The sequence below is a fragment of the Saimiri boliviensis genome, chromosome 5, assembly GCF_048565385.1.
Source record: "Saimiri boliviensis isolate mSaiBol1 chromosome 5, mSaiBol1.pri, whole genome shotgun sequence".
NCBI classification, from domain to species: domain Eukaryota; kingdom Metazoa; phylum Chordata; class Mammalia; order Primates; family Cebidae; genus Saimiri; species Saimiri boliviensis.
The window spans coordinates 62,544,786-62,566,407 of NC_133453.1; the positions used below are offsets into that span (position 1 = coordinate 62,544,786).

Below are 21,622 nucleotides of genomic sequence, written 5' to 3' on the forward strand. Positions count from 1 at the left end.
CTGCCTCAGCCTCCTGAGCAGCTGGAATTACAGGTGCACCCCACCATGCCCAACTAATTTTTGTGTTTTTAGTAGAGATGGGGTTTCACCATGTTGGCCAGGCTGGTCTCAAACTCCTGAACTTGTGATCTGCCCACATCAGCCTCCTAAAGTGCTGGGACTACAGGCCTGAGCCACCGTGCCTGGCTGAGAAACTTATTTTTAATGCAGTTTTTTTTTTTAAATTTTAAATCAATACATGCTCTAGTCACCAGACGTATACTCATATTTTCACCTAAAAATATATATAAAAATTGTCCTAGGTACGCTATTTGGAATAATGCTGAACTAGAAACAATCTCAATGTTCAATAGCAGAATGGATAAATTGTCATCTATTTATATAACGGAACACTACCCAACATGGGGAATGAAGGAACTAAAATTTTGCACAACCGCATGTATGAATCTGACAAACATAATGGTGAGAAAAGTAAGCCTGGCACAAATGAGAACATATATGATTCCATTTATATAAAGTTCAAAATCAGACAAAATGAATCAGTGATGTTGGAAGTCAGGATGGTGTTTACCTGTTGGAATGGTGGAGATAATAGTGACTAAGAGGGAGGCACAAGAGCAGCTTTGGGGTGGTAATATTATTCTTTTCCTTGATCATACTTAGAAAGGCTACAGAGGTGTTGATTTTGTGAAAATTCATTGAACTGTAAACGTACCTACCTTTCTGCATGCATGTTATACTTTAAAAGTTTACAAAATTACCTATACATGTTTATGGTAGGAAATTTAGAAAACAGAAACTATATAGTGTTAAAAAACAGTTTTCAAAATAAGGAAATATACAACTATCATATAAATATAAAATGAGCACATCAAAGATTTTAATTATTAATTAATGAGAAAACCAGTAAGGTGTTATAGCTGGTTCAAATGGATTTGATTTACAGAAATCTATATTACCTGCCAGACAAAATTTATTTGCATTGACACGAACAGGGTTCATTTGCATAGTATAACAGGAAACATTTACATTAATGTCAATTTTCTACATGTTAACCCCTTTCTCTACAAAGTCGTAAAATAGTCTAATGAAAGACTAGTCAAAGAGAATGAAAGCAGAAATGAATGGATGCTAATCAAGATACCCACTAAATTTCAAAGCCTTTAAATATTTTTCTTACAATAGAGTAAAATCAAAACAACCTGTAATCCTTCTATTCAGGGATAACCTATATATACACAATTTTTTGCCATATTTTTAAATATTATGTAAGAATTGTCTTATATCTAGGGCAAAATGTACTTAATAAAATTTTTAGAAAACAACTTTTTATACTGAGTACAGAGGTTTTTTTCCCTTTGTTCCAAAAAGCCTCTGTTCACATTTTTGTCTATTTCCTTAACTTTATTTATTTATTTATTTATTTATTTATTTATTTATTTATTTATTTTGAGATGGAGCGGTGGCACGATCTCAGCCCACTGCAACCTCCGCCTCCTGGGTTCAAATTATTCTCCTGTCTCAGCCTCCCCAGTAGCTGGGACTACAGGCACGTACCACCACACCCACCTAATTTTTGTATTTTTAGTAGAGACGGGGTTTCACCATGTTGGCCAGGATTGTCTCGATCTCTTGACTTCGTGATCCACCTGCCTTGGCCTTCCAAAGTGCTGGGATTACAGGCGTGAGCCACTGCGCCCAGCCAACATATTTTCTTAGAAAGAAAATTGTTGGTTCACACAATATGACCATTTTTAAGACTCTTGATACATATTGCCAAGTTTTTATTGTTGTTATTGTTGTTGTTGAGACAGAGTCTCACAGTGGTGCAATCTCAGCTCACTGTAAACCTCTTCCTCCAGGTTTCAAGTGATTCTCCTGCCTCAGCCTCCTGAGTAGCTGGGACTACAGGCATGGACCACCACACCCAGCTAATTTTTTTATTTTAGTAGAGATGGGGTTTTACTATGTTGGCCATGGTCCCGAATTCCTAACCTCAAGTGACCCTCCTGCCTCGGCCTCCCAAAGTGCTGGGATTACAAGCATGAGCCATTGTGTCCAGCCTCATATCACCAAGTGCTATAGGAATATTTTGCACCACATAGGTTGGAGGAAGGAAGCAAAAATCTTTCTAAGCTACTTTCATACTCAAGGAATTACTCCTGTCCGTGAGACTTCCAGGAGTAGAATATATTCATAGTCTTGCAACTACCCACCATCTGCCTTTTTTTCTACCTTTGCTTTTGGACTTTGAGCAAAAACCCAGTGCTTGCCTAAGGAAAAAGTGTGGGTTGGCACAGCAAACCACAAAAATCTCAAGTTGGAACCAAATTTAAGGCTACAAGATCCCCACACTGACGGCTTCATCTGTATTAGGTTATAAATCCCTTGAGGAATTTTCTAGGACATAATTCATGCCCTGCTTCTTGTGTTTACACATATTTTCTGATCTGTTTTGCCAGTCTTAATTTAAAATATTCTATAAGCCACGTATATCTTACCATGAGACCCAATTAATTCAATTATTCTTTCAATTGCCTACTAAGTGCCAGGACCTGTGCTGTACTAAACCTCGGGTAAGTGGTGAGCAAAACAGACTTTTTCCTGCTATAGGAGCAGAAAGGTACGCTTCTTGACCCATCATACAAGTCACAGTTGACACTCCTATAACAAAAGACAGATTAACATGAGAAAGGCATAGCAAATTTATTTAACCAAAGTTTTACATGACATAGGAGCCTTTAGAAACGAATACCCCCACCAAAAAAAGAAATGAATACCCAAAGATGCAAGGAAAACTGTGTTCTTCTGCTGAGGCTGAGGCTCAATGAAGAATGGAGAGCCATGTAGAAATGTGATTGGACAAGAGAGTATGATCTTATTGTAATAGGCTGGGGAGGAAAGCCAGCAAGGCTTGCTTTCTGCTTAGATTCTTCTGGGTCTCTTTATGTAGCATTCCTTCCTCCCAGGTATGGGTAAGACCCCTCTGGAATGAGAGTCTTCAAGGTAAAAGGGAGAGAGTGACCTTTCTAGGTTTTATGTCTTGCTTTGCAGAAGTGTGGTCCTAGTTTCTAGGGCCTGGCGGGGAAGAGGAATTCTGATTTCTGTCACTTGCTTTGGAGGAGAAAAGAGGGTAAGAGACAGGAGAGCAGAAGAAAGTCAGAGAAAACTTGCTTCTGAGGCCTTTCTAGTGTCCTTCAGTTTAAAGTACTCAGCCAAGAGCTGGGCACAGTGGCTCATGCCTGTAATCCCAGCACTGTGGGAGGCTAAGGCGGGCAGATCACTTGAGGTCAGGAGTTCCAGATCAGCTGACCAACATGGTGAAACCCTATCTACTAAAACATAAAAATTAGCCAGGTGTGGTGGCAGATGCCTGTAATCAATCTCAGGTACTTGGGAGGCTGAGGCAGGAGAATCACTTGAATTCAGGAGGTGGAGGTTGCAGTGAGCCAAGATGAAGCCACTGCACTCCTGCCTGGGCGACAGAGCAAGACTCCCTCTTGATAAATAAATACATACATACATACATACATACGTACATAAAGTACTCAGTCAAGTGAGGTGCCCTACTTTGGGGTAACATGTCCTAAGTCCTGACACTGTGCTGAGGATTTAGAAAGTATGATTACTATATACTCTGTATTTTATATAGAAGGAACATTATACATTTTAATGTCAGGATATTTATTATTTTGTTTTATGTCTTTATTTTGTAGAGGCAAGATCTTATTCTGTTGCCCAGGTTGGAGTGCTGTCTATTCATAGGCCCAACCATAGTGCACTGTAGCCTCAAACTCCTGGCCTCAAGGGACCCTCCCAGCCTCATCCTCCTATTTGGTTTGTTTTGTTTAGGCTGTTTATTGTTTTGTTAGAGTGGTAGGTAGGTCTCTTACTAACTGGATAAAATGCTCCTTGAAGTCAGGGACCATGCCTGTACTTCTCTGGTATCCTTCAAAGTGCTGAGCATTTAATAGGCACCCAGTGAAGAGCACCCTAGTTGAAAATATTAGTGCCTTACGTCTGCGTGAACCAAGTTTGCCTTCCAGCTCCTCAAAGAATCTCTGTGGGAATAAGCAACATGATTGGAAAACATGAAATAACTTATTATGTAAGTGATCATTTTTATACTTTATATCATAACCAATAGGGGGGACTATCAATTTTTAAATTATATTTTATATTGTTTGTAGCCCGAAATTCTAAGTATTCATGGTGTTTGTTCAACAGGTGTTTATTGGACTCCATGTATGTAGAAACTGCTCAGCTCACCACTACTAACAGAGTAAAAATGAAAGTATTACAGACATGCTTTATCATACTTTCTTTTGTAATAGTACCCTAAAAAACATTTTATTTTCTCTTTTAGATGTCATCCTCTTTTGAAAAAACCCCACCTAAATCTTGGATAACAACACAAAAACAATGGTTTCACAATTTTGTCTTTGTGTGTTTCTGTGTATTCCAGCCCAGCTTAATATCTTATTGTAAAAGAGGAAGAGGGATGCAAAAATAAATGAAAAGTAAATGTAAAAATCTGGGTTTCAGTGGGGGAAGGGGACCTCTCAGCAGAATTTAATCCAAGTTAACTTTCTAGTTAACACAACTTACCACTCCTCTCTTTCTTTCCTTTTGGAAGATAACAAAATTTGATCCAGGCACAGCAGAATCATTTCAACAGCTTCCAAGGCCGCACAATCCCATCTGGAGATAATAAATGGCCCCATTCCTTTGTGTTTATTTCAAGAGATTCATTCTTTGGAGTGACCTGAGGTTGCAAACTGTGGAACAGTTGCCAGCTAAAGAGGGCTGCAGCTTGAGAGCTACTCAGGAAGTCTCTCTGGACCTGGGAGAACTTCTCTGAGATTTCCTTAGTGTAGAAAGAGGCCCCTGTGCTCTTCCTTCTCTACAGGATGAGGGCAAAAAAGAGACAAAAGAGAAAAAGAGGCTAGAGGGAGCAGTGAGGAAATGGAACTGCAATATTTAGATCAAATACCATGTAATAGTCACTAATTTATCCACGTACTGCTGAGAGAAAAGGAAATTCTGCCCAAATATGTGCCTCTTTTTACTGAATGTTTTTAAAGCACAATGGATGGCATCAGGGAGTTGGGAAGCTGCAAAGAGGGAACATACAAGGGTTTTTTGTCATCCGGGAGTTTCCAATCTAGTAAACGTTAAGTGGTGTTTAGAAGTGTGGGCTCTGGAGGCAGGCTGCTTTATTCATTTGAACCCCAACCCCACCACTTACGCGCACACTTGTGCTCATTCCAGGCAAAGGGAAATATGGATCCACCTTTACACTCCTCCGCAAAAAAGACAAATTCCCTATCCTCCTCTGATGTGTTTAGAAATTCAAACTAAATTTTAAATGAAGTAAAGCAATGAGGCAAAGTTTTTATTTCAAACCATGAGCTATTCTCTCCCTACTAGATGAGAATCTCTGTGATACTTACTTCAATGTGATGAAAGATTGCTCAGGCTCAGACAGGGGCAAGTTATGATTGGAGACAATGACTCTGCAACATAATCAATTTATCTAATTTTGCTATTTCCTTGACAGCCTAAGCCCAGGAACGGGGGTGTGTCCCACTGTTGGATGGTGTGTCCCACTCAGAGTTGCCATTTGCTAATAGGGCAGGGTTGATGAAACCAGCATGCTGGTCAAAGCCTTTGCTAAATATCTCCCCATGGAGCCCAGGCTCAGAAAGGGCTGTCCAGCGTTTTGCACCATTTCCTAGGCTGCCATAAAAATGTGCCACATACCAGGTGGCTTCAAACAACAGAAATGTGTACTCTCACAGTTCTGGAAGCTAGGAGTCCAAGACCACGGTGTTGGCAGGATTGATTTCTTCTGAGATCTCCAAGGGAGAATCTGTTCCATGCCTCTTTGCCAGCTTCTGATGGTGGCTGGCAATCCCTGGTATTCCTTGTCCTGTATGCATCACTCGCATCTCTGGCTGGATCTTCACACGATGTTTTCACTGTTATCTCTGCAACTTCACATGGCCTTCTTCACATGGACATTATCATATTGGATTAAGGGCCCATTCTACTCTAGTATGACCTCATCTTAATTAATTACATCTGCAATGACACTATTTCCCCCAATAAGCTCACATTCTGAGGTACTGAGGGCTAGGACTTCAATGTATCTCACTGAGGGGACAAAATTCCACCTACAACAGGCCTGAGGGCAGGGAAGAGAGCTGGGTGCTGCAGGGGGAAAAGGGGGAACTGAGGACTAGTCAGAGCGGCAGGGGGTGCAAGGTGGAATTCTCAACACTCAGGAATGGTGGAGGTGGCTGTGGTTGCAAATTGGTCTGAGTTTGGGATAACTATATTGCAGATTTAATTGTGCCTCCAGTTTTAAAACTTTTTGGTTTTTGAGATAGGGTCTCGCTTTGTTGTCCAGGCTAGAGTGCAGTGCCGTGATCATAGCTCACTGTAGTGCTAACATCCTGGGCTCAGCCTTCTGGGACTACAGGCACACGGCACTATGCCCAACTTTTAATTTTTATTTTTGTAAAGATAGGGTCTCACTAGGTTTTCCAGGCTGGTCTTTAAACTCCTGGGCTCAAGCAATTCTCCAGCCTTGACCTGCCAAAGTGCTGGGATTACAGGCATGAGCCACTGCACTCAGCCTAGAACACCATTTTTTAACTATCAGGACTTGACTTGGATATGTGTTAAGTGCTTTACTAAAGCTCCAGTGTAGTTGGATTCAATCCTTTGCAGAGGCTTGGGGTGCTAATCTGGATTGAAATGAGAAATGGGGACTTGTCCTAAAGCTGTGCTTTATGGCAAGCTCATCATGTTTACACGGCTTGTTATTACTTAGGGAAACCTGGGATTAGAGGAGCTGATGAAGATGAGGGAAGCCAGACCCCCAATCAACCCTTGGACTTGCATTGGTCTCTAGCTTATCCTTTTATCTTGCTTACCTTTCAAGATCTGTTGTAACCATATAAACTCAAATCTGTTGGTTGGAAATTGGACCAAGACTACACAGTCTCCACGCTCTCAGACTCACTTACTGGCTTATGCTCATCAACAGGGAGAGAGGGAGCAGTGTGCAGTGTATGAGTTAGCTTTTGTAGTAGAGTAGTTCAAGCATTTTAGAGCAGGCTGTAGCCACAGAAGACTTGCATAGTGCAGCAACACAGGTTGTACAACTTACACAAACAAAAAGATGAACATTTAATTTAGTATGGTGAATGGTCACTTCTGGAGAGGGGGAGGAGAATAAGAGGAGAAACAAATAAAATATATGGATGGATAGATGACAGATGATTGATAGATAATCAATAGATAGAGATAAATAGAACAAGAGTGAGGCCATGAAGAGTATTATTAATTCAACCTCTGCATCTAAAGTCTGAAAAGGAAAAGAATAGCCAGAATGTCTGGGTTAAAACTGTGAATCCTCTACCCACTAGGTTTTTGTAAGTTAGCTAATCTCTCTATCCCTCAGCTCATTTAAAACAGAGGTAATATCAGTACCTACCTCATGGGATTGTTGTGAGAATGAAGTGAGTCAGAATGTGTAAAGTGCTTAGAAGAACTCCTGACACGCCGGGTGCCCTGGCTCAAGCCTGTAATCCCAGCACTTTGGGAGGCTGAGGCAGGTGGATCAAAAGGTCAAGAGATCGAGACCATCCTGGTCAACATGGTGAAACCCCGTCTCTACTAAAAATACAAAAAATTAGCTGGGCATGGTGGTACACGCCTGCGATCCCAGCTACTCAGGAGGCTGAGGCAGGAGAATTGCCTGAACCCAGGAGGCGGAGGTTGCGGTGAGCCGAGATCGTGCCATTGCACTCCAGCCTGGGTAACAAGAGCGAAACTCCGTCTCAAAAAAAAAAAAAAAAAAAAAAAAAAAGAACAACTGACATTCAACCAATAAGTATCAGTAATAAACACTCAACCATAGGGTTATGAGAATTAAGTAAAATCATCCATATAAAATGCTTAGTCAGTTAACAGTGCTTGGTCCATTGTGTTCAATAGATGCTAGTTAGCTGGCTGTTGTCATAGTCAACATTGTTGTCATTATCATCATTTCTTTAAATGGCCAACTCCATTCCCTTAGTCACTTACAGAGAGGTAGCTGGACACAGTGTTGCACAGTGGAAAGAGAATGCCTTCGCCTATACTCGTGCTACCTCTGTCTTTTCCTTTTGTGTGGTCTTAGGCAAGGCACCTCTTTCAGCATTGTTTTCTGCAGGTAAGCCTCCTATACCCATTGTCAGCATTAAACCTCACTCTGGGCACATCATTCCTTTGGAGGTCCTAATGATGAAACCCCACACTTAACTCTGTGTTAGCTATTGTAACAGGCAAGCAAAGGCAAGGGTCTAATCCTCGGGGGAGTCACATTGGTCCTCGTGAAATGGCCAGACCCCTTAGGCATACCATGCCCTGTACCTATGCAAGCCTCATCAGTGCAGTCTAAATGCGTAGCCCCAATTTGGACATTTGGAAACATTAGTGTCACATGGAAGCAGGAACCCAAACCAAGATGGGTCAATCTGGGTTATTCCCCATTGTTTCAGGAATTCTACTTGTCTTGTTTTGATTTTTGGTTTTCTGTTTTGTGTCAGAGTTACCCAGGTATTATTTTGTGTCAGGTGTTACACTTTTTCACTTGTATTCTCTCACTTAAACCTTGTAATAACCCTGTGAGGAAACAAGTGCTATTCTCCCCCATTTTATGAATGAGGAAACTGAGGTACAGCATTTTTAGAGTAATTTACCCCAGGTTACACAACTAGTAAGTGGCTAAGCCAGTAGCCAAACCCCAGCAGTCTGGCAGCAGAACCCTTGCTATTATGTAATACCACCTCTTGGAAATTCCCAGGGAGTTTGGCAGTTTGGGCCAAAATGAGAATTGGACATAATCTGTGATCCAGCAACTTCACTTTAATGAATTTATGTAACAGATCTGTTTGACTTGCTGTTTGAATTGCTTATAATGGCAAAAGAAAGAAAGGTAAACATCCACCTATAAGAGACTAGCTAAATAATTTCTGCTATATTGTTGCAATAGGGTGACACAGAGTCATGAAAGAGAATAATGCAGGCTGGGTGCACGGTGCACAGGGGCTCACACCTGTAATCCCAGCACTTTGAGAGGCTGAGGCAGGTGGATCCCCTGAGGTCAGGAGTTTGAGACCAGCCTAGCCAACATGGTGAAACCCGTCTCTACTAAAACTAAAAAAAATTAGCTGGGCATGGTGGTTGTACATGTAGTACCAACTACTTGGGAGGCTGAGGCAGGAGAATCGCTTGAACCAGGGAGGTGGAGGTTGTAGTGAACTGAATTTGTGCCACTGTACTCCAGCCTGGGTGACACAGGAAGACTCTGTCAGAAAGAAAGAAAGAGAGAAAGAGAGAGAGAGAGAAAGAAGGGAGGGAGGGAGGGAGGGAGGGAGGAAAAGAGGGAAGGAGGGAAGGAGGGAAGGAAGGGGAAAGTAATAATGCAGATTTATTTGCATTCATATGAAACTGTCCTCAGGATATATTCTGAAGTGCAAGAAACACTGCAAAACTGTGTATTTTTAATTTTCATTTTTTTAACTTGGCTCACTACTGACAGATCTTTTTTTAAAGATTGCAAAATAGTGTATATAGTGTGCTATCGTTAACACTTTTTAAAAAGAGGAGACAGACAGACACACACACAACACTTGCAGTTGTCATCCACAACAAATATTCCTGGAAACTGGAAGTAGTGATTGTCTCTGATCAGCAGAAGTGGCAGGAATGGAGATCACCTGGGGAAACAAAAGTACTTCTCACTCTCCTGTACAATTACATATATTATATTGCAAATGTTTATCAGCTTTTCAAAAGTTACTTTATTTTTATTTACTTTTCAAAATAAATTTTATGCTGAATATTTGAGGTTTACAACATAATATAGTATACATAGAGATAGTAAGATGCTATTACAGTGAAGCAAATTAACATCTCTCATTTCACATAATTACTTTTACGTGTGTGACAAGAGCAGCTAAAATGTAGTTATTTAACAAAAATCTCCAACACAATAAATTTTAAAAGTAGTCCTCCTGTTGTACATTAGCTCTCTAGACGTGCTCATCTGACATACTTGCTATTTTGTGTCCTTGACCTACATCTCTCCATCTCCCTACCCCTCAGAAATTACTTTAAAAGAGAGAAAGCAGGCTGGGTTCAGTGGCTCACACCTGTGAGTCCAGCCCTTTGGGAGACCAGCCTGGCCAACATGGCAAAACCCCATCCCTACTAAAAATACAAAAACTGGCCAGGGATGGTGGCGCATGCCGGTAATCCCAGCTATTCAGAAGACTGAGGCACAAGAGAGAATCACCTGAACCTGGGAGGCAGAGGTTCCAGTGAGCCAAGATTGTGCTACTTGCAGTCTGGCCTGGGCATCAGAGTGATACGCTGTCTTTTACAAAAAAAGAAAAAAAAAAACAGAGAGACGGAGAGAGAGGAGGGAGGAAGCAAGAAAAAACTCATTGGTGGTATTGAGGTTTTAGACCCTCTTCAAAGGTTCCAGTTCACTTTGGGTTTCTGGGGAAACTGGATTCAGTTTGAGTTCCTGAAGGATGACAACAATGTGTTTGGGTGCTTTTGAAAGTGGTCACTTCTGTGCCTCATTTCACTTAATCCTCACGCTATGTACAAAGTAGTTTTATTATATCTACATTTTACAGATTACTATCAAGTAGATGTGAGCCAAGAGTGCAACCAAAACAGATCATCCAGTGGTAATCAAAGGCTGAAATAGGCCTCCCCTCCTCTGTCCCATCTCCATTCTATTCAGTTTTTAAGGAAGCCAAGGGTTTCCTAGACCAGTGCTTCTCAAAATAAGGCCAGCAGCATCATTATCTGATAGGAACTTGTTAGAAATGCAGATTCTCAGACCCTATTCCAGACCTGCTGAATCACAACCTCTGGGGACTGAGACCAACCATCTGTGGTCTTTTTTGTTTGGTTTCGGTTTTGTTTTTTGAAACACGGTCTTGCTGTGTTGCCCAAACTGGAGTACAGTGGCACCATCATTGCTCACTGCAGCCTTGAACTCCTAGCCTCAAGCGATCCTACCACCTTGGCTTCCCTAGAAGCTAGGATGACAGGCATGTGCCACCACACCTGGCTGATTTTTTAAAAATTTTTGTAGAGATAGGGTCTCACTATGTTGTCCAGGCTGGTCTCTGACTCCTGTCTTCAAGCAATCCTCCTGCCTCAGCCTCCCAAAGTGCTGGGATGACAGGTGTGAGTTATATGCCTGGCCCATCTGTGTTTTAATGAGCCCTTCAAGCAATTCTGATACCTGTTAAAATTTGAGAACCATAGTCCTAGGCTAATGGCTTCACCTGGCAAACATTTAAAAAACACTGACGCCTGAGTCTCACCCCAACCCGAGATTATGATTAAATTGGTTTGGATGTAGCCTGGTCATTAGTTGTTTATTTGTTTGTTTGTTTTGAGATAGAGTCTTGCTCTGCCGCCAGCCTGAAGTACAGTGGTGCAATCTTAGCTTACTGCAACCTCCACCTCCCAGGTTCAGACCATTCTCCTCCCTCCACCTCCTGAATAGCTGGGACTAAAGGCGCGCACCACCACACCCAGCTAATTTTTGTATTCTTAGTAGAGACGGGGTTTCACCATGTTGGTCAGGATGGTCTCAATCTCTTGGCCTCGTGATCCACCAACCTTGGCCTCCCAAAGTGCTGGGATTACAGGCATGAGCCATGGCGCCCAGCTAGGGTCACGGGTTTTGTAAAGCTCCCCAGATAAATGGAGACCACTGCAACTTATAACTTCTAAAACAGCCACTTTCATTGGGAATGGCTAATGGCACACTTATGGCATAAAGTCAAGCTGCAGGGACTACTCATATATGTGAGGACATCACAGCTTTCCAGTTTTAAGTCTTTTCCCTTTCCCAAACCCTACATCTGGACCAAGAGGCATGGGTGAAAAATGCTCCTTGGCTAAGCAGGTGTAAGCTCATTAGTTTGATTACTTAATAATGTTTCTTACCTTAAGCCAATAAATTCAGTCTTTAGTGAGTATTGAAAAGATGCAGGAGAGAAAATATCAAGTTGCCTACAAAATAATTTAGTAGAAGAAATGAGATCTACACAAATAGCATTGTAAAGGCTTAATATTATCAGTTCACTCTTTCTTCCTGGGTTTATATATTTAGTAATGAAGGTCGTATTATATCACATAGCACATCTCCATTACAACAGAGTTTCAGTCAGCATTTGTCTAATAGATTAATCTGCTGATTAATCAATAAATGAATTGATATCACTGATGAAGAAGCTGATTCTGTCTTTGGTGTCCCGTGTCCAACTTACTACCAATGCTGCTCTTGGCATGAAAAAGTCTTGGCATGAAAGTCTATTGACAATAAATGTGCTAGGATTAGGTGCTAGAGTTGAATGTCACCAGAAAGAGACTATAAACCCAGATGAAGCCTGGGTGCAGTGGCTCATGCATGTAATCCCAGCACTTTGAGAGGTGGAGGTGGGTGAATTACTTGAGGTCAGGAGTTCAAGACCAGCCTGACCAACATGGTAAAATCTCATCTCTACTAAAATACAAAAATTAGCTGGGCATGGTGGTACGCATCTATAATCCCAGCTATTCAGGAGGTTGAGGCTGGAGAATCACTTGAATCCAATAGGCAGAGGTTGCAGTGAGCCAAGATCATGCCACTGCACTCCAGTCTGGGCAACAGAGCAAGACTCGAAACAAAAACAAAAACAAAACCAGAAGGAGGCAGGAAAGGGCAAGCAGGTATAGTGGTCATTAAAGCTGGTGACCAATTATTTCCAAGTCTTCTCCCTGGGACATAGAAGGGTCTCCCTATGTTGCCCAGGCTGGTATAGAACTCCTGGGCTCAAGCAGTCCTCCTACCTCAGCCTCCCAAAGTGTTGGAATTATAGGCATGACTCACCGCACCAAGCCACATCTCCCATTGTATTCATGACCCCTCATTTGCTCTGTATAACCAATGGCCAGGTTATAGGCCTAGTTTGCAGGCCCATTGAGCAGGATTCTCTGCCATGGATCACAGCCAGCTACTGGTCCAAAGGAGGGTAGTCATTGTTGAATGGAGGAATAAGGTACCCAGACCTCCCTAGGGATCTGTCCTATTGGTTTAAAGGAATTAGAATAAAGCCTTATCTAGAGAGGGGTGGTGACCAGGCAGGCAGCACAGGCAATTTGAAGCCCAAGAGCTCAAAGATAACTAGGCTGTTTTGCCAGTCTTAGACAAAGAGAGTGTAGTTTTTAAGGAAAGCACCACTGGTCCTGCTATCTGCACTTGGGCAGCCTCCAGGGCTGCAGTGAGGTTTCAGTCTCTGAGTATGTTCCGATGGCTTTAGCAGAAATTAGGCGGAAAACATGTACATATTCAAACTGTTTAGGGAATAGACATAGGGATAATCAAATATGCAAAACCTGCTGCTTTGAGATGTTTTGTAATAGCTGTGTTCCCTAAGGAACAGGTTTACAGGTTTCTTTTATTGCCTGGATCCAAGAGCATCTCCTGGGTCCTTCCTGTTAGAATGCTGAATGTCCATGGAGAGTTTGAGATGAGGAAGAAGAGGGCTGTCTCCAAGCTAAGACTGGTGCAGCAGATCATGCAAAGTAAAACCTCAGCAGCTGTGATGAAGTAGAGCAGAGGGCCGGGCGCGGTGGCTCAAGCCTGTAATCCCAGCACTTTGGGAGGCCGAGGCGGGTGGATCACGAGGTCAAGAGATCGAGACCATCCTGGTCAACATGGTGAAACCCCGTCTCTACTAAAAATGCAAAAAATTAGCTGGGCGTGGTGGCGCGTGCCTGTAATCCCAGCTACTCAGGAGGCTGAGGCAGGAGAATTGCCTGAACCCAGGAGGCAGAGGTTGCAGTGAGCCGAGATCGCGCCATTGCACTCCAGCCTGGGTAACAAGAGCGAAACTCCGTCTCAAAAAAAAAAAAAAAAAGTAGAGCAGAGGGCCTGGGTGTCTGTCAACTCCAGGTGGGAGATTTCCCCCAGCTTTCTAGGTAACTGTGCTTCCACTGAGCACGCCAGATACAGACTTGAGTATCATGACAACTTGTGCCTGTGACATCTTTGCCCAAGAACAGCACACATTAAACTTTATATTCTTCATAATATGGAAGGAAAGGTTTTGACCGAGCCACTCCTTCACGCCTCAAGACATCTCATATATATTTATACGGATACATACATGAATATATGTATTCTGTCATAATAACACATTTTATTATCTTTTTATTATAACACAGTATTAGGCTAGGCTACATAGGCTGCATTAAATCTCAAAATAAAAGTTTATATTACACGTCATAATCTAATGCAGGGGCTCTCCTGGGCAACATCTCTAAGTGGTGACTTGGAGATTCAGACTCCTTTCATCTTAAAATGCCATCATCTTCAGCATTTGGCCTCAACAGTTGCCAGAGAGGGAGAAGAGAGTATGTATGAGACCACACCACAGGATCTGTGGTAGGTCTCCAAGCACTGCTGTCACTTCTGCCAAGAACCCAATCACGAGGCCCCATCCTAACTGCAAGGGAAGCTGGAAAAGGTCTCCTTGTATGCCAGGAAGATAAAATGAAATTGACAAGTATCTAGCCAGTCTTTGCTACAAGTTTCAACATGTTGGAATTATTATCTAATATTTTTCTTCTGATTATGTGTAGCATTTGGTATTATGTAGACTGCCTTGTTGCCTACCACTGTATTTTGTGACATCCACATGCAGCATCCCATTCCGCACAACAGGACTAGAAGTGGTAAGGACAGGTTTTATCATCCACTTCATGGATGGAAATTCTGAGACCCAGAGCAATTACATGGCTTGTCCAAAGTTACACACTACTGTTAACTTAAACACACACACAATTTATAAATTTAGACAAAGAAAGAGGATACTTTCTTTCTTATAAAGGGTTATAGCCTTTAAGGTGGCTATCCCACAGGCTGGGAAGCACAGCCTCCAGCAGAAGCCCAGAGACAAGCGCTTTGAAGGCAGAGGGGTTGGGATAGGAGCTCTATGCTGAACAGGCTGACTAAACATACACATTCAGCAGGTTACAGGAGGAACTATGAATATTCATGAAGGTGGTCCTAACACATCTATATTGAACAAACATACGTGTAACACATGATCCATGTTTACTTTGGGAGGGAGACTTAGCATTTCAATGTATTACAGTTAGGCCCTATACATCAAAAGGTCTTTTCAGGACACAATAGCTTACAAGTACACAAACTCTGTAAATTAGTCAGAACCAGTTCATGGTGGGTGGTCTTATCAGGAAAAAGTTACTGAAATTAGTCTCTCATCCAAAAAGCTGTAGTTACGGCTGGTGGAACAGGGTTCCACTGGGCAAAGTCTATGAGCTGGATGAGTTGTAATTGTTTAAATCAGGCGTCCCCAAACTTTTTACACAGGAGGCCGGTTCACTGTCCCTCAGACCGTTGGAGGGCCGCCACATACTGTGCTCCTCTCACTGACCACCAATGAAAGAGGTGCCCCTTCCTGAAGTGTGGCGGGGGGCCAGATAAATGGCCTCAGGGGGCCGCATGCGGCCCGCAGGCCGGGCCATAGTTTGGGGATGCCTGATTTAAATATTGATTATCTTGAAGCCAGTGTTTGTTTAGCTGCTGGAGAAAAAGAAAACCCTTATGGCAGTTAGAGCATAGTTTATTCCTTAGGTGTAGGAGTACATGACTTCCCCTGGCCTGGAATGGCCTTAGGTCTTGATTATAATTTGGTATCTTATTGCCACAAAGAATATGTTCTGTGAGCCCTGTCATCTCTGTTGGAACATTAATGCTGCTCAGTTGTGTCTAAATCATAAAAGACTCGGGGAATATAATTAGGCATGTCTGACTTCCCATTATAGACGGGAACTAAGTCTTTAAATTTTTTTCTGGGGTCCCCTTGGCCAATGGGGTCTTGGGATTTATTTTTAGTTTACACTACTAAGTGATAGAGCTTTTCTTCTTTCATTCTGAGGTTAGCGGTCTCTCTGCTATGCCACATTTTCTTCCCTGGAAGCTCAAACTGGATGCCCAGCTCTCAATATACAAACTCAGTATGTAAGAAATATATATTTATTCTTTTATACCTACCTAATTTATATTTTAAGCCTCCGCTTTGCGTTGGTGTCAGCAATGAATTCCATCATTTTGGTATTTCTCTACCTTTATTATTGATTGACTGATTTTGAGACAGAATCTCTGTCTCCCAGGCTGGAATACAGTGGCATAATCTCGGCTCACTGCAAACTCCGCCTCCCAGGTTCAAGTGATTCTCCTGCCTCAGCCTCCAGAGTAGCTGGGATTACAGGTGCATACCGCCACCACACCTGGCTAATTTTTGTATTTCTAGTAGAGATGGGGTTTCACCAGATTGGTCAGGCTAGTCTAGAACTCCTGACCTTGTGATCCGCCCACCTCGGCCTCCTGAAGTGCTCGGATTACAGGCATGAGCCACTGTGCCCGGCCTTCTCTATCTTCAAAGATATGTTTACATTTGGGGTGGGATGAAGGTTCTGTGCAGGGGAGGGTGGTCAGGTTGTGCCAGGGTATTGGGAAATCCATTTGTTCCTCACATCAGCTGTTTGAGGAGGCACCAACCCAGATGTCCACAGTTGCTTCTGGCCTTCCTTTACCCATACTGATGCACCTGTGCCTCCTTCCTGTTTACATGGCCCATTTGTGCCCAGCATCTCCCTGCTACTTGGAGCCACTCCAGGGTCTGGGAAGTTTTGTAGGCTTACAACATACAGCCATTCATCTCCCCAGCTTGCTGCCTCCCTGAGACACAGAAGTAGAGAAGTAGGGAAGGACCTACCCTACCCATGCCTTTGCCCTCTCACTTTCATACATCTTTCTTCCTACCCGGTAGAGGTTTAGGAAGAGTTTCTAGTCTTCTAGGAAACTAGAAGTCTAGACTGTTTCTAGTCTTCTAGGAAAGACTCACTCACTTCAAACCATTTTCTTCCAAATAGTTTGGCTTTATTGCAAATCGTCTCTAGTCCTCTGAGATTTTTTAATACACAAAACACAACACACAGAAGTTGTGTTGTTGTTTTGCTGTTTATCCTGTCACATTATCTCCCTACCTTGAGGCAATGGGACAAAGGCCTGCTCTCCAGGGCATGGAGACAGGGAGGAAGGGGTAGGGGAATATTAAGAAAATAAACAGAAAAACATTTCTTGATCACTTGTGTATCCCATTTAACTTTATCAGGTCCTTGTGAGGTGAGTATGTGTGTGTCATTATTCTGAAACTAACAGTGAAGAGCAGAAGCATTGATGGGAGTTCTGATAATATATTTGGGAACTCACAGTGGAGGGCCTCTCCTGCCTGAATGGTCTTTAAATGTACCATCCCAACCCACCCAACTCAATCCCTGTGGCTTGATCCTGCAGTCTTGGTGATCAAGCTTTCAGTTATGAGTTAGATGATAGTGAGCTAGTTAATCCAATTAAAAAAGAAAAGAATTGAGATCTGATCTCAGAAGCCCCACGGTTATGGAAGCCTGGCCATAGATTACTAGTCTTCTAAATGTGGAAAAGATTATTCACTTTTTTGGCTATTTAAGTGTTTATCACTCACTCTGCCCCAGTTATGAGCACACGCCCTAGAGTAAATCTGTTTCCTGGGGGGGAAGTAGAAGGGGCATGTCATTGTACAGTACATCCACATTGATGAAGGGACAGGAAACATTAAAACGGCTTCAGGGCCGGGCGCGGTGACTCACGTCTGTAATCCCAGCACTTTGGGAGGCAGAGGTGGGTGGATCACAAGGTCAAGAGATCGAGACCATCTTGGTCAACAAGGTGAAACCCCGTCAGTACTAAAAATACAAAAATTAGCCGGGCGTGGTGGTGCACACCTGTAGTCCCAGCTACTCAGGAGGATGAGGCAGGAGAATTGCTTGAACCCAAAAGGCGTAGGTTGCGGTGAGCCGAGATCGTGCCGCCTGGCTAACAACAGCGAAACTCTGTCTCAAAAAAAAAAAAAAAAAAAAAAAAAGACAGCTTCAGTGAAAAGGTCACATACAGCTTGTGCTAGCTGAAGGAACTCAGACCAAGTAACAGGCAAAGAGACATCACGCTAAAGCAAAACATTGTTTAAAAAAATTCTGACTTGTATTTATGAAATTCAATACAATCCTATTTATGAAATGGATTTTTTTTTTTTTTTTTTTTTTTTTGAGATGAAGTCTTGCTCTGTGGCCCAGGCTGGAGTGCAGTGGCACTATCTCGGCTCACTGCAACCCCCACCTCCCAGATTCAAGCAATTCTCCTGCCTCAGCCTCCTGAGTAGCTGGGACTACAGGCAGGCGCCACCACACCTGGTTAATTTTTTGTTGTTGTTGTTGTTGTTGTTGTTGTTTGTATTTTTAGTAGACATGGGGTTTCACCATGTTTGCTAGGCTGGTCTTGAACTCCTGGCCTCAAATGATCCACCTGCCTCAGCCTCCCAAAGTGCTGGGATTACATGTATAAGCCACCTCAGCCGGCCATGAAGTGGATTTTAAAATCACTTCAAAGCACATTAGGCTTTCAAAAGATGTTTGTTTAAAGAATACAGTTGGCTTTTGCTCAAAAAATAAAGTTTCGGTAATGCATAGTAACAATTGTAGTGTAATTACTGGCCACAAAATACCAGGTGCCGGACCAACCCTTTTCTAACCATTTAAGAGAGCCAAGCCAAGCAAAAATGCCTGGCCTAGCCTTACCCAGAAGTTCAAAAGCTTAGCCTTTGTCACCAGGAAAAGATTAATTCAAAGAGCAAAGCCATTATTAGGCACAACCGGGTATTCTGTTGTAAACATCTTTTGTTAATACATGTCGAAAGCTGAATTTTCTCACATTTGAATGAAAGAGCCCTGCTTAAAGAGAGTTTAAACCAAGCCAGGTTGAAGGTTATTTTCTTTTCTTTCTTTTTAGATTTCTGACATCGTATCTGTGGGATCCACACAGTGGGGAAGTGCTGGCTTGGAGTCCATGGTTCCCCCAGCTATCATTTTACTTAAGAATTATAATATTCTCTGTTAGCATCAAGGGAATGAACCTGAGGAGAAAAGACCAAACATAGGACTGTTACAGGGAAGAAAAATATGAAAAGACCTAAAGATGCACTTCCTCATTACATGTAAGGGATCTGTTTTCTAGAATTCTATAAAAAGCTCAAGTGAATTTGCTTCTGTTAATAAATTTGATTTAATTATGATGATAATACCACAGCATATGTTTTATGTTTCCTCTTTTTTAACTGCTTCCTGTTAATTACTGAGGGAAGAAATTCAACATAACTTTGTTGTATTCTGATAATGATGAGGCTATCTCATGTGTTCCGTATGTGCTTCACAATGTAGGCTTATGTGTGTGTATATAGTTTAGTTGAAGAAGACGGCCTTGTGTGGTCACTACAGACAGATGTAAGGCTAAAGAAAGGGTTCCATGTTGTTAGAGCAAAACCCCATCATGAAAAGCTCTTTGCTATACTTAGGACCTGATTGTATTGGGAGGAAAAACAAACTTTCAGTCTTGGAATGACCTGAAAAACCTGTGGTATGAACCTGTTTTCCTTTCCTCACCCTGAGATTAGAATGAAGTTCTGCAGTTCAGCTAAGGTCCAGTTCAGCTTGGTTCATTCATGTTGCATGTCTCAGGAAGACAAGAAGAGTCAGGACTACCCTAGGTTCACCTGATGGAGTCTAATGGCCCTGTAAGCCTCTTGACCAGTAGGATGGTGGTGGCTGACATCACTGACATGGACTGCAGGGCAGTAACTGTTCTGACCACCTTATATCTCCTTCTCATTTGGTCTTCACAGTGTCCTGAAAATGCTGGTGGCTATCTCCGTTTCACACACGAGGAAACCAACGAAAAGGGAGAGTAGCTTTTAGGTTGAACCATGTGGAATTCCTATTTGTGTAGATCAGAAAAGGTCAAATATCAGCAAATGCGTATTACTCAAACTACAGCTTTTCCAATATCACAGAGTTGGTAGGTGGTGACTCCGGAGTTTGAACCCTTAACTACTCGGATCATAGCTGTATATCTGCATATCTGTATTGACTGGGCTCAAAGCAAATGCACAAATGCATATTTTATATATATATATATATATATATATATATATATATATATATATATATATTCTGGATCATTTTATATGATCCAGATCCACTTTCACACTATGACCTGAATAAAATCAGCAGTTGAAGCCAGAGACTAGAGAAAAAAGGATGTAGTCTACTGATAGCAATATTTTATATATATATATTATATAATATATATAACTACTATATATAATATATATACTGTGTGTATATATAATATATATACTGTGTGTATATATATATGTACTGATAGACTACTGTATATATATTCTCCTATCAGACTACTATATATAATATATATATTGTATGTGTGTGTATATATATATATTCTCCTATCAGACTACTATATATAATATATATATACCGTGTGTGTGTGTGTGTGTGCATATATATATATATATATATACTGATAGACTACTATATATATATTGCTATCAGTAGACTACGTCCTTTCTTCTCCAGTCTCTGGTTTCAACTGCTGATTTTATTCAGGTCATAATGTAAAAGTTGGCTCAAGTCAGACAAGACTGCCCTGCCTGTGGCCTGTTCCTGCTGTGCAGCTAAAACCAGCCCATCACACCAATTCTCTCAGGCTGGCTGCCTCAAAACCTGCCTGTCTAAAAATATTTCCTCTCAGATGGCACAGAGCCACACACTTCATCTCCCTAGCTGAACTTCCCACCATTAGAACTCAGCTACCCACATGCCTTCCAGAACCATTGTTAAAATTCAACTGTGAACCCTATAATCCTCTCCTGTTAACACATAATGATTAGTTTATCAGGTAACATGAACTCAATCTTGGATCAAGTGAAGTTTGTTTGGGACTTGGGCTGCAGATGGCTAAGATCGGGAGCATGAGAGTGAATCATGAACTATTAGATGTTGCAGTAACATTAGAAGCTATACTGGCCAGTCCCCAAATTTTACAGATGCAGAAACTGATGTTTAGGTACCAAAGCCTAGGTGTCGACTTTAGGGTGACCAGCCATCCCAGTTTGCCTGGGACTGAGGGATTTCCTGGCTGTAGAACTTTCAGTTTTCAAACCAGGAAAGTCCCAGACAAACTGGAACAGACTGACCACCCTCCTCGACTGGGAGCCCAGAACTCTTCTGCTTGTCTGGACAGGTCAGGCTTGAGCAGACCCTTGCAGCAAGGACCCCAGGTCTGCTTGGTACACATCAAAAATCCCAGGTGGCGAAATGACCACAAACCTGGTGTACCAAGGCTGGGTCCCCTTCAGTCTCTAAGCATGGACGTGGATGCCACGTGGGAACAGCCATATTGCCCCACGATTGACCAGTGTTAGCCTCTCCAGCCACAGCATTTAGGGAAGCTGGTTACATAGAGATGGTCTCAGAAAATAAGGCTGTGGGTGTGGTTTGTGTACTTACTTCATAGAGAGGGGGACACTGTATCAGCCACAGCTCTGTGGTTCTCAAAGCCTGTGGGTGGAGTGCT

At 42.2% G+C, this 21,622-nt stretch overlaps 1 protein-coding gene and 1 long non-coding RNA gene across 2 annotated transcripts in view; both read left to right on the forward strand.

Annotated features, from left to right (window-relative positions):
* Positions 1–19,271, forward strand: part of LOC141584581 (uncharacterized) — a 38,371-nt gene extending 19,100 nt beyond the window's left edge. Inside the window, exon 3 of the long non-coding RNA XR_012517703.1 lies at positions 18,983–19,271. This is a non-coding gene — a long non-coding RNA (uncharacterized LOC141584581). The remainder of the gene's footprint in view (positions 1–18,982) is intronic.
* Positions 15,683–17,947, forward strand: LOC101031005 (putative uncharacterized protein FLJ44553). The gene is given in 3 exon segments (XM_074399427.1): positions 15,683–16,758; positions 16,761–16,930; positions 16,974–17,947. Coding segments are annotated over 3 exon segments (516 nt in total). The 5' UTR covers positions 15,683–16,505; the 3' UTR covers positions 17,067–17,947.
* Positions 19,272–21,622: the final 2,351 nt, after the last annotated feature.